Source organism: Haplochromis burtoni, unplaced genomic scaffold (assembly GCF_018398535.1).
Source record: "Haplochromis burtoni strain Fernald_Lab_line unplaced genomic scaffold, NCSU_Asbu1 Contig_31, whole genome shotgun sequence".
Classification (NCBI taxonomy): Eukaryota; Metazoa; Chordata; class Actinopteri; order Cichliformes; family Cichlidae; genus Haplochromis; species Haplochromis burtoni.
Window position 1 is genome coordinate 3,019,097 of NW_024582392.1, and position 12,823 is coordinate 3,031,919.

A 12,823-nucleotide genomic window follows, 5' to 3' on the forward strand; every position below is an offset into this window, starting at 1 on the left:
CTCACAGTGGACATAGATGGCTTGTAAATTAAGGAATTTCTTTCCTGACTAAACAGCATAACAACATATTGGTTTGAGCAGGTTTTACATTACATTGGATGTAGCCAAGTGTACCTATTCAGTCTAATGTGCAGTGTGCTAGTGCATTGTCTGCAATGTCAGACTGGGGGCAGCAATGCATTAAAACATTCACACACTGTCACACGGTAATAACACTCGTCCAAAAACAAGTTTAATTGACTTCCACATTTATCATAAATAAGGAAGTAACCAGCAACCATTTCAGGTATACAAAACACAACCAAGAACAAGAAATATTGTGTAGCTGTCCTGTTCTATTGAAAGATAACCACTTTCTTTGACCAGCTTATAATAAAAGAATTGCATAAAAAAGTATTTCTTAAAAGCAAATGAATATGAAAGTAACAGCCCATAATAGCACCAGAAATCATCTTAAACATAGTTTGAGAAAAGTACGGTAACTAACTGAAATGGCAAATAAAGAGAAATTTAAATGTGGATGATAAATATTACATTCAAGGCGCTCCTTTGATTTGACTGTTTTGCATTTACTGATCATGTAACTATTTTGTGCTTAGCTCTGCTAACCTGTGCACAACTTCAGCTTTCACCTCCTTCAGCCAATCAACATTCACCCTCACAGTGGTACTCTTTTCTTTGGTTTCACTTGCATTTTTAAAGAAAAATATCTTCAACAAGGTTTTTTTTTTCTCTGCACAGTGTGCTGCCAGTAACGGGTTTCCCTCAAAACACACACGCAAGGAAATAGTTTTCCTTCTTATCACACTTCCACAGATCATTTTCTTAAGCTCAACTAACTCGCTATAAGTCTTCCACCAGGTTCATATAAAGTATTCCTTCTTTTCGGGTGCAGGCTTGTTATTGTCCTCTTCATCAGGGTCCTCTCCTGGAGCCAGCTCCCCTGTCGTCCTGTAGTCCCCTCTGTTGTGGTACAGATACCGGCAGAGCACAAAGCTCAAAGCAGCTAGTGTCAGCAGAATGAGAATAACAACAACTGTGGGGGGGAAAGGCAGGTTTAGAAGACACTTTGAACTGCAGCAAAAAAAAAGAAGAAGAAGAAGAAATAAATCTCAAGATAAAGTGCAAACAGTTACCTGCAATAACTGCAGAGTCTGAACTTGTGGGAGCAACTGTTGTTAACACTGAGGGAAAGAAAATAGAACATTTAAAAAGAGTTTACCAAATACTCTGAAAATCAAATGTACAATAGTAAATACCAAAATAAATACAATTCAACAAATTAATGCTACTAAAGGAATAAAAGTACAACAGAAATACACAAAACTTGGGAAAAAAAAGGATAAACAAATGCTTAAAGTGTCATAAAAAGCTGCCACACAAAGTCTACAAAAATGTATTTTCAGAAGTGATCTAAGAAGTCAAGAGACCCCTAAAGCACCATCAAAAATAAAAAAAAATAAGCAAGTATGTAATAAGTTACATCTGCTTTCATTTCTAAGGTTTTACGAATCAGTACAGGAAACACTATGTAGTCCTTACAAGATCTTTAAAAACAACCTGTGAAGAACAACACATGACATGTTACACCGTGTCAGCATTTAGCATAAACTGAGCCAAAATGCAGAAGCAGTATGTGGAAGAACTAATTATATGGCATGCGTGATTCATCGGTTTGTGGAACAAACTTTGGCAACAATAAGCAATTATTTTTTATTTCACTGTCATTATCTCACTTTTGGCACAGTGTTGCTTCAGTTCAGTGTTGGGGGTCTCTTAGGGTCCCACCATAGCGTTTCATTTGGGTCGAGGTCTGGACTTTGACTGGGCCACTGCAACACCTTGAATCTTTTCTCTTTCAGCTATTTCGTTTGTAGATTTGCTCCTGTGCTTAGGATTATTGTCCTGTCGCATGGCCCATTTTTGGCCAAACTTTAGCTGTCGGACAGATGGGCCCAGATCCTGTGGCTGTGTAACAAAACCAAATCATCACCCCCTCCACCACCGTGCTTTACAGCTGGTATGAGGTGTTTGTGCTGATATACTGTGTTTAGTTTTCACCAAACACAGTGCTCTGCATTATGGTCAAACATACTCAGCGTGGTCTTGTCTATCTAGAAGGACACCATTTCAAAATGATATGGGGTTTGTTGAGAACGTTGCAAACCTAAGCTTTGCTGCCATATTTGTTTAGAGAAAAAAGGCTTTCTCCTGGCAAAACTTTCAAAGAAGTCATACTTGTTCAGTCTTTTTCTAATTGTACTTTCATTAACTTTAGGGTGCTAACTGGAGCCTGTAGAATCTGGTTTGTTTTCTGTAGGTTCTCTAATCATTGCACAGTATGACGGTGAATTTGGTGGGATGTCAACTCCTGAGAAGATTGGCAGCTCTCCCCACACACTTGCACACACACCTGAATGCTCCAGACAGCAAGCTACCAAAGCATACGTGTTTATATACGTGTCTAGACTTGCTGATGAGCAGTTCATTAAGCTGCATTGTCTTCATCAATTTTGGAAGCCATATTGGAGGACCTAAGGTCCAGAACTGGCTAATGCAGAGTAAAATCTTCTATGCATTTTGGGACCAATAACAGACATATGTTAAAAAGGATCAGTAAAATCCTAAAACCAATTCTAAAGTATACAGACAGCCCCCTTCGGTTTTGAGAGAGTGGATTTTTATTTGAAAGAAGCAGAATTGGACAGCTTTTTTTATGTGTTGTTTAAAGGTTGGGAGGGATTCAAACTGCAATAATTTCACGCTGAAGGCATCAAATTAGCAGACAAGGAACCTAGGACACTTTCAAAATGATTTGTACTACTGAACAGTTCGATTCTTGATTTTGAAGTATTTCGTTGAAGAAAAAAGTCACACAACAAGAGCTAAGTAGACGTGCATCACCAGGATATACTTCTACTTTGATTAAACGTTGCCATTTGTAATGCTGTGGGTTCAGAAAGAGACAACCAGTAAAGGAAAACATAAAACAAAAAGCTTTCGAGCATACCCTGAATGGTAGTGGATTCTGTTTGTGTGGGAAGTGATTCAACAAGTGCCACATCTGGGGCTGAAAAAAAAATGGGGGAAGAAAAAAAATATAAACATTATTTATTAAAATAAGAAAAACTATAACTAAAGGTCACAATATCAGAACATTTGTTGGTTGTGTCTAAGCAAAGTAAAAACAATCGTAGTGAAAGACAAATGTACTTACACACTTTATTGCTTTTATATGTGGTGGTAAAGGCTGTTGTCAAATTCTCGCTATCTGTATCTGGAAGATAAAAAAAGCATGTTAAAAATGTCACAGCGCTCTATCTTCAGCTCCCAGTCTACTGAGAGTGGCTTGTGTAACACCACAGCTGCTGGCTGAGGAGGGAATATTCACTGTTGAGACACAGTAATCTGATTATTATTAAGGGCTGGGACTGAAACAAACCTGTCCAACTCCTATTTTTCTGAATAGCTGTGATGCAATGGTATTAGTCAGAGCACGGAAAAGAGAAACACGTTACTAGTAACTGTAATATAAAAACTCAGAGCTGCAATAATCACAGATTTAACAGAAACAGCAAAAGCGCCATCGCTTTGGGCCCCTTTTTTTTTTTCCGAGCTTTGCATTGCAGCAAATTTAAATTTTGTGGTTAAAGCAAGACAAATAAAGATGTCATTTTGGGTTCTATGTTATTACAGACTTATAGGCAGCTTTAATCAATAAAAGTTTATAGTACTTGTGAGAATGGTCAGTAATAAAAACATAAAAAAGACATATATGGATTTTTATATCTTGTAAAAAAGAAAATACAAAGAAACTATTAAATGCAGCTTTACTATATAGTTATTTCAATAATATTTTCACATTTAAAGAAGACTTTTTAAATTCCCATTACACATGGTTTGTTTCATTCAACAAGTCAAAACTGAACACAAAGAATTTACAATATAGTGTAATATAAGACCAGGAAAAGGAAAGCAATCTTGTATTTACATAATAGCTGCCAACTAACTTTCACTGAAGTGATCGGTTAATCGACCAGAGTGGAAGCTCTACGATGGTTAAGTTGAAATGTTAGCCAACAAGAACTACTCGAGTAAAAGTAGATTGAAACTTTACTTCTCCAAAACGCAACAATATATCAAACTGTCAGATGACACCTGTAACAAAACAGGAAGAAAACAATAAAAGGCTATATAGTACAAAAAGAAAAGAAAAAAAAGATAGAGCTTACGATTCATGGTTGGTTATTGGTCTCACCGGTTATACCTGAAAGAAAAACACAAACTGTAAAAACAGACAACGAGCTCATGGTGATTTCCGCTCAGAGCTTTTCCAACATGTTGATGTGAATCTGTCACACATGTTTTCTCAAACCGGTCAACACCTCGTTCCTCGGCTTTGTTACCAACGCGTTTCGCAGCCCAGCTGTCTTTTTTTATCACAGTCAACCATCTGACTGTTTTTTAAGGAGCCCTCAACTGAAAATGTACTTGTTTGGTACAAATCCACCTGAAGCCCGGGGCAAAAACCGACGAGTGAGTAACACACACTTCCAGAAGAAGTTTTTACACTTCTCAAACTCGAGCTGATCAATCAGGCATTGTTCATCGCAGCTGTTGAGTGAGCTTACCTGTCTGGGCGCAGCGCAGCGGAGGAGCGCGTCACAAAACCGGACAAATTCACTGAGTTTCCCCCCCTCCTGGGAGAGCTTTTATGGTGGAGAAAACTAACGCCCACTGCCTTTTTTAAGTCTGGTAATCTAACCGGCGTGCGGCTCTGGTAAGGGGTCTGAATCTGCGTCTGTTGAATACAGTTAACTAGTCACAGTTTTCCTTCCAGCACTCGTGAGTCATAAAGCACACGCGCTCAGTTTCCGCCTCCCCTCCCTTTCCTCCATGTCAAAGATCGTCTCTCATCAAGATGTATCACTTCCACCACGAACCCCTTTAATAAGGGTAAACCGATGATAATGATGACTAATTACTATGGTTTAATAATAATTACTTATGCAATGGGTTACATATGTCATTAGTTATGAATTATATACAGCATAGTTTTGTGTATGGTGTCACAGATGACAAGATATTTGGTTTAGTGTACGCGTTAACTCGTGGTATTTGAACGTAAACCACAATCCTTTGCTAACCCAACCAAAGAGTAAGTGAAAACAGAGTCAACAGTGAGTAGGAAAGGACACAAACCAGCTCTCCAGGTTTACATGTTTGATTTGCAGCTTTAGTCGCCTCCCCACCGGCCTACTTCACACTCCTTGCAAACAAGATTTATGAGCATTAGTTTCAACTTAATAGCTAGCCACGCCTGTAATGTTTATGGCTCTTTATGTTTATGGTATGTATTAATCATTTACAAAGACTTTATAAATGACACACTATGACACTATCAAGTGTTTTAACTTTGCAGACAGTGTTCTAGTACATAGCCAACAATCAGAAAATAACTAATAGTTGAAATAAATTTAACTATTTCATTATTACAATGGTATTATAAACTATTACCTGTTGAAATACATTTGGGTCATTATTATTATTAGTAGTAGTATTAGTATTAGTATTATTTAACATTGTTTTAATTCTTAAAGAATGCCAGAACATACATCGATTAAGTGAAGTAAAAAAAAAATTCTTATGACAACATGTACTCTAAAAATATTTTACTAATCCTGAACATAATTTTACTTGTGACAAAGATGGCCCTGGTTAGCTGGCCCTAGTGTAGAAATCTATGTAATAAAGAATCCTAGTTATGTCTGGGGTTCTTTATTACATAGGTGTAGGTGTATCTCCTTAAAGCAATTTTATTTTACATTATGCATAAATATGGGGGGCTGAGTCATGACAGATTATTTAAATATGTGACAAAGTTCACATTGTTTGCACATACAGCAGGAACAATCTTAAGCTGAAATAGCCAGATTGAAAACCTCTGTAGATGTAGTTGCGCTTGGTAAGCGTTCTTACACGTAAGCATTCATTTGTCATGTGTAACGGTCACCAGTAAAATCCAGTAAGTAAGTTAGCAGCTGTCTAACTGAAAACAAAACTGCTTGTCGTTCCACATCAAGAAGTGAGACACACATTGGGCTCAGATGACCACAAGAAATTTCAGGAAGCTGTCCCTTCATGTTGTTTCGTTATAATAAAAGAAACATGAGCTAAAACGTGTGTATATATATATAATCAAACCTTTCCAATACTGTCTAATCAATTATGTTATTTCACAGATAATTTGTCATGACAGTCAAATCATTAAGCAAGCAATGTTGTATACATCTGATGAGTACTGAAGTCCAGGCTGAGTGAGCGCTCACCATTTTCCACCCCATCATCTTAAACATCTACTAGCAGAGAGACAAAATGGTGACATTACCCAGTTTTTATTGCCGTTTACACAATGTTCTTATATCCTGTGCACATATACATCGAATAACCCAAAAATTAAAAAGTCAGAAATTCAGCTTTAGTATAAACAAAATTTGAACTATGTTTATTTTTCAGAATTACAAAGTTTGTCCTCACACTGCAGGCATAATTAATAAAATCTAATCAAAAACAAATAAAAAGAAATAATAAAACAGACTAAAAGGCTAAAACGATTAAAACGCCTCCTTGTTGGTTCCACAATAAGAGTGGAGTAGCATTCTCTTCACGTTTACACAGAGACAGAAACATATCATATCTGTGTAGATTAACCATTCTGTGGTCAGTATCTTTTAAGCAGTGTAAACCTATGTAGAGCTTCTGTCTTTGTTAGCATTAGTTGTATAAATCCCTCATTTTAAAATGTATTTGCTTTAATAATGCAGTGAGTGAGTTTATGAAAATATAGGTTTTCCCAAAGACACCAATATATATGTAAAGTTGATTTCCTTAAAAGATAAATAAGAAAACTAACAGCAACAGTTCGTCAGTTGTGAAATCACAGTTGAACTTGTCAGTTGCAACTGTCGCCCTTTCTTTCTTTCTTTTTTTTCCTTTCTTCTGCAGCTGTTGACTTCAGTCAGGTCGGCGCTGTTTGGTTCTGGCGTTCAAAGGTTGATGATAAAGTGAGCCAAATGAAGAAACGCAGACAAAGAAAGAAGAGAAATAATAATATGGCATCTTGTAGAACAAAATGAAACACACAAACCTTTTGTTTTATTATGAAAACTTTAAACCATTGTGTTTTTTGAGTTCGAGGATATCTCTTTCTCTGCAGGGACGTCCTACATAGCACACCCAAAAAAAAAAAAAAAAAGAGAGTTATGACACAATATGCATAAAAAAAAAAAAGGACAGCTGCACCACATGTGTGCTACTCGAGTGACAAACCTTCTGAGGAATGCTCAGATCCTTGGCGTCAGAATTCAAGCCAGAAGCGTCACCATTCTCCAGTCTGTTCAGTTTTGGAGTTTCAAGGGTTACCGGGCTGTCGTCCGTCTCTTCAATGTGCAGTGGGCCATTGTCTGCTGCAGACAGCTGGAGCTCCAAGCTATCTGATTCATAGGAGTTATTTTGTTCAGAGCTGCTTGCACTTGGTAGATCTTTTTTTCCATCTCCTTTATTTTCCGATTCTACGGGCGGCTTGGGCTCTTCTTCTTTCACAGCCTTTTCTCCTTCAACTTGATTGTTGTTGTCTCCCGACTTCAGCTCACTTCCTGATGCACTCTCTACAGCATCTTCCTGTGCAGAAGGGCTGTGGACCTCACTTTGGTACGACCCTACATCCAGTTCCCTGGACTCGACTAAAGACCCTCTAAGCATGCTGCCTTCTCTGGACAAGGTGCTGTGTGGAGGTTTTTCCGGGGATCTGAAACTAAACCGCTGGCTCGTTCTAGGACTGAAGCTCCTGTGAACCTCAGAAAAGCTGGCCTTCCAAGCCTTTGGAGAGATCAGACTTCGTCTTTTCAGTGAGCCATACCTGGAATATATAGTGAGAGAGAGGGAGTGAGATAGAGAAAGATCAAATCATGGAGATAAGAATGCAGTTCAGTACTGTGGAGTATTGCCAGAATATGGTGGAACAAATGAATAAAGCTTTATAACAACAGTGCATTTAGCCATAAAGCACAATTAAATGCTTTCTGAATCTGCAAAAGTAATAATTAAAAGAAAATGCTGCTTGTATTATTACTCTAGGAGAAGATGTGACTATGGTGGGTAATTTCCACATTTTTCTGAAACTGTAATGAGAAATTAAAAATGTTTTTCATTTGGAAATTGCCTTCAAGCTTTAAAGTTAAGAATTAAAAAACTCTCACCGGGACAATCCCTTTACAGCAAATGCTTTGTCTGGATGCTGAGCCTGCAGCTCCTTTATCACATTTTGTAGATCTTGATTGAGCTAAAATAGAAGATGGATGGTTAAAACAAAAAACTCAGGACAATCAATATTGGGTCACACATAAGGGAGCAAACATACCGTACTCATTTCCTTGTGGAAGATGTCTCGTAAATTTGACACAGCTGAGAAGACAGCTACGTAGCATCCAATACGACTAAAGGAGACAAACATTGACAAGTAATGTTTAAAAAAAGATAAATTGTTGCAAATTCAGTGAATATTTGAATAATATGCAATACTGAATAATCTTCATATTCATTCTGACAGAATAAATATATACTGTCAGACCTGTCAAAGAGAACTGGGAGCTCCTCTTTCAGATCGTTATTGATCCCCTCATAGATAACTTTGGCAGTATTCATCTCTTCTTTTGCCTGCAGAATGAAAAAGCAAGTCAATTTCAATGCATGTGTTATAACGAATTAGGGTTGATTACAAAGAGATATTGATGTTATTCTAATTACCTTGCTTATCTTGACATCATCCCTCTTTTTCGCAGTCTGCAGTGCCTCTAGCTGGTGAAGGGAGGAGTCGTAGTCAACCAGCTTTCTTCCCCTCTTGGCAATTTTGTCCTACAGTTTTTACAATGGAGCAAAACAGAGTCATACATATTGTCTATGTATATGTAAGTGAATTATAGTACATGTTTGTCTTAACTTAGTTTTGTGCATTTGCTCTCAGGCTCTTTGTCTGTCTGCATATTGACTTATGTTTGCTTGCATACTTGTTTGCCTTACCCTAACATCAGGGAATTGGCTCACGTAGGACTCCATGGTGCGCACGGCCTGGTCTAATAGCTTCACCTCGTAGTCATTCCACAGGAGGTCCTCCCCCTGCATCACAAGTACAGCATAAAATATTGCATTAATTATGCATAACAAGGGGAAAAATGTGGGGTCTTGTTCCCCTGGTGATGCATGCATTTCGCTGTTTTTGCACTTGTGGAATTAAAATGTGCTGCAATAGGTCTTTTTTGTAGTACCACTGACCTCAACAATGGCTCCTAAATCTTCCTCTCCAGCCCAGTCAGATTCATAAACATCAAACAGAGACTGGGAAAGGCGTCTTGAAGCTTCACGCATGTCTGTATAAAGCAGAATCGACTATTTGAGACCTGCAGAGGGCACAAATCTACAGTTCTACAGCATCTTCAAACAAAGACTATTTTCACCTCTAACTGCATTAACGTAGACCCTCAAGTCCTTGTATATTCGGTTCCCATCAGTCTGCAAATAAAGCATAAGTATACACATGATTATCTTGCTTACCTTTATTAACTTTTATGATGTTTGATTCACTGCTTTTACTCAATAACCCTGTGTTTGCATATACTGCAAAATGTGTTAAGACAGATATGAAAAACTTTCTGCTCAAAGTCTTTTTCAACTCCCATAATAAAAACAATGCTGGGGGGATGATTACCTGCTGGTCACTAAAGTTTTGGAGACAATGTTCAAAAAGATCATCTCTGGTCTCCATTGACTTTCCCAGCCTCTGCATTACCTGCAGATAAAGCACAGAAAAAAAGCTAAATCTCAAAGTAACAGCAATTAAATGGCAATAAATTTGTCTTTCTTGCCATAGGGGAAACAGGAACTTGCAGACTATGTACCTTTTCTTTGCCTCTGCTCAGCTGTCTTTGGACTTTTTTAGCAAAGTCACCAGAATTGCCTCTCGGACTTGTCTTGTCTGCCATATTTTGTCTTGTCTGTGTTTATTCTTAAGAGGAAAAAGAGAAAAAAAAATATCACAACACTTTCCTGCAACATCACAATTACTAGGTGTACTTCTGCAGAATGTCTGGTTCAAATATATTTTGCCTGAAAGCATTGTTACCTTTGTGGCTGTTATATCACAGTATTAATTTCAATTTGTTGCACCTTCCATACAAATTAAATGCAATTCAAGTGATTACAAGTGATGGAAACACACAAGATGGAAATCACAGGTTGGGAAATTAATGCACACCAATATAGTATTAATATAAGAGAATAAAATAGGTAAAATCAGGTTTAAAATGTGCATAACTACAGTTAATAGAATGATACAGGATACATTTAATTCCTAGCCGTATTTGTAGGCAACACACACTGATGACACTTGCATTAGTAACAAGAAATCAACAGACTAAATGTGGAACAAAGACACAATGTTTTATATTGTGTGGGACAATTAGTTAAACATTCATGCATTGTCTTCTTTTTTTTTTTTTTTTTTTTTTTAAATCACAAAACAGCTGAAGTACTGTTATTTGGCACTTGGCAGATTACTCTTTAAAATTACTGTATGTATTCTTCCTTTTTATGGCCTTATGTACAAGTCTGATGTGCCTCTGCAATTTTTTGTTTTAACAGATCATTGACCATGTGCCTAAAACTAAATTGCAGGACCCTTGCTGCATTGGCAGGAGCCACATATAAATAAAGCTACTGTATATAAGTGTGGCGGCAGGGTGTGGTTCTGGTTTTGGCTCAGCTGTGGGGGAGAGATGAAGCAGGAAGTTCAAGGTTCACTGCAGAGGAGAGGCTGACTGGGACAGCTGTTGCACATGGACTAATAAGTCTTTTCTACTTATGCAGCAGCACGCTGGCACCAACGCAGGATGGAAGCACAGACAATAGCTGGAAACCAACTGAGAAATCTAACCCTGCACATGGCAGTGCAGGGTTGTCACAATGTGCACGACTGGAAAAAAAAACCCACAGTGCTAAAGTGCAAACAGTTTTTGCAAATAAACAATAGTGGCCAATACAAAGCTGAGTCTGTGTGTCAGCAGACAGAGCAACAAGTCATTAAAATAATCTCCAGATTAGCAGCATTTAAGTCACATACACATTAATGTATCACGGTTTCCAAGATATAATGTTTAAATTCTTTGTGACAGTAAATACCAATAACAGCTCAAGCTGATTTAATGTTGGTGAAAATTGTGTCAAGGTCACAAGCAACGTGAAAATGAGTAAAAACTTTTAAAATATCTTCAAACTTCACAACAATATACTAGGCCTTGGTGATATGAGTACCTAGGGTTAGTATTTTACCTTCACCTTCATTGTTAGCACTTAAGGTCAAAGTTGACCTTGAAAAATAATTTCAAGGAAATGTATTGAATATGAAAGGGCATGGAGAGAATAAAATGCACTTCGCATTTTTCCAGTCTGACACCCTGCGTCGTCACAAGTTGACATCATCGTATTGTAAAACTCAACGTTTTAGTGTTACCCTTCGGGGGAAGTTGTGCTCTCTGAGGACTCTTGACTTTTCTGGGCCTTTTGAAAAAATCCTGGAAACGCCCCTGATTCCACTGGGGGATTATAGAAGGCCTCAAGTGACAAAATGAATTAAATAAATGCATTTAATTCATACTAACGGCGTCATTATTAATTGAAATCAGAAATAAATAAATAACTTGTGAAATGATTTAAATAAATTAAATTGATATCTAATTAACATTGTATATAACTAATTTGTTATGTCAAATGTAATTAATTATTTAATAATGCATTGACTTAACTCGTTTGGCACTCGGAGTCTTCCATATAGGGCAGCAGCTTATGGAACTTGCTTACATCACCTCTTAGAACGACAATACCCAGAAATCCCTGCGGCAACCCACTTCCAGCAGTGTGATATTGGTGAACTTTCGCCTACACGGAGTGTTTTTATTACTTTTGGCGTAGGAGGAGTGGTCTTATGACAGAGTCGCGGATTCCCTTGCTACTCGCCGAGCTGCAGGACATGATCATGGGGAGCGTTCTGGCCAAATGTGCCATCACCGACCTGGGCATCCAATGGGCTGGCTGGGCTCTGGCTGCGGCTTTCAAAACCGAGAAGTTTTATGACTTGGCAGGTAATCTGAAAACCCGTTTCCTAAACAGTAATTTACGACCCTGTACTGACTACTTTTGCAGCTTTGCTTGTCTGTCAGTGAAGAACTGCAACTAAAAAGTGCTCGAACTCGACTCGACTGAAAGCGAAATACATCTAAAGGGGGAACAGTCGATATGTCTGATCCGTGTAGACTGATTTAATTTGTAAAAGCGTGTTTTGCACTTAAAGAAGACTGATCATTACAAAACCTGCATTATCTAAAACAGCTTTGTTGTGAAACAGCGCGGAAGGAGCTCCTCCTTCGGCTTAACAGGCGCATGTGTCAGCAGGGGCGTGCACAGCTGTCCTGGGTTGAATCAAAAAGGGCTTTTTAAGGGCCCCTATTAAACAATTTATAATTAGTTTTAATCATGCAGTGATTAAAAGAGAGAGAGACAGAGAGAAGAGAGAGCTTAACAGCATTTCATATGGCTGTAGGGGGATATTAGTGTCATATTTAATCATTTTTGCATTTTGTTACTGCACAGCTGACAGAATTACCCAATGAGTCAGTAAGCTAGTTTACAGCAAATTTCACTGCACTTATTCTGATAATTGAATAGCTTTTACTTTGTACTTCTACATATAGTTACCTAATTTTACGCGGGGGGG

General features: G+C 37.9%; 3 protein-coding genes across 5 annotated transcripts in view; 1 reads left to right on the forward strand and 2 right to left on the reverse strand.

Annotated features, from left to right (window-relative positions):
• Positions 1–210: 210 nt before the first annotated feature.
• Positions 211–4,887, reverse strand: LOC102301693 (glycophorin-C). The gene is made up of 6 exons (XM_005918914.3): positions 4,632–4,887; positions 4,233–4,267; positions 3,218–3,277; positions 3,011–3,070; positions 1,137–1,184; positions 211–1,036 (listed from the first exon to the last, which is right to left on the reverse strand). Exons 2-6 carry the CDS (start codon positions 4,237–4,239, stop codon positions 864–866), a joined length of 348 nt encoding a protein of 115 aa, XP_005918976.1. The 5' UTR covers positions 4,240–4,267; positions 4,632–4,887; the 3' UTR covers positions 211–863.
• A 1,847-nt stretch (positions 4,888–6,734) lies between these two features.
• Positions 6,735–12,823, reverse strand: part of bin2a (bridging integrator 2a) — a 6,682-nt gene continuing 593 nt past the window's right edge. For 2 of the 3 annotated variants that reach the window (XM_005918916.3, XM_014332566.2), the window contains exons 2-13: positions 9,954–10,060; positions 9,764–9,844; positions 9,513–9,567; positions 9,331–9,425; positions 9,079–9,174; positions 8,806–8,913; positions 8,630–8,715; positions 8,420–8,495; positions 8,259–8,341; positions 7,330–7,918; positions 7,176–7,223; positions 6,735–7,039 (exon numbers count right to left, since the gene is read on the reverse strand). In XM_005918916.3, coding sequence (XP_005918978.1) covers positions 7,019–7,039; positions 7,176–7,223; positions 7,330–7,918; positions 8,259–8,341; positions 8,420–8,495; positions 8,630–8,715; positions 8,806–8,913; positions 9,079–9,174; positions 9,331–9,425; positions 9,513–9,567; positions 9,764–9,844; positions 9,954–10,037 — 1,422 coding nt within the window. In that variant the 5' untranslated portion in view covers positions 10,038–10,060 and the 3' untranslated portion in view covers positions 6,735–7,018. Of the gene's footprint in view, positions 7,040–7,147; positions 7,224–7,329; positions 7,919–8,258; positions 8,342–8,419; positions 8,496–8,629; positions 8,716–8,805; positions 8,914–9,078; positions 9,175–9,330; positions 9,426–9,512; positions 9,568–9,763; positions 9,845–9,953; positions 10,061–12,823 lie in introns of all 3 variants that reach the window. The other variant, XM_014332567.2, reaches the window with a different exon arrangement.
• The window catches only part of si:ch211-210c8.6, a 5,404-nt gene continuing 4,518 nt past the window's right edge, over positions 11,938–12,823 (forward strand). The window contains exon 1 of the mRNA XM_005918915.2: positions 11,938–12,191. Within this exon, the coding sequence (XP_005918977.1) occupies positions 12,035–12,191 (157 nt within the window). The 5' untranslated portion in view covers positions 11,938–12,034. The remainder of the gene's footprint in view (positions 12,192–12,823) is intronic.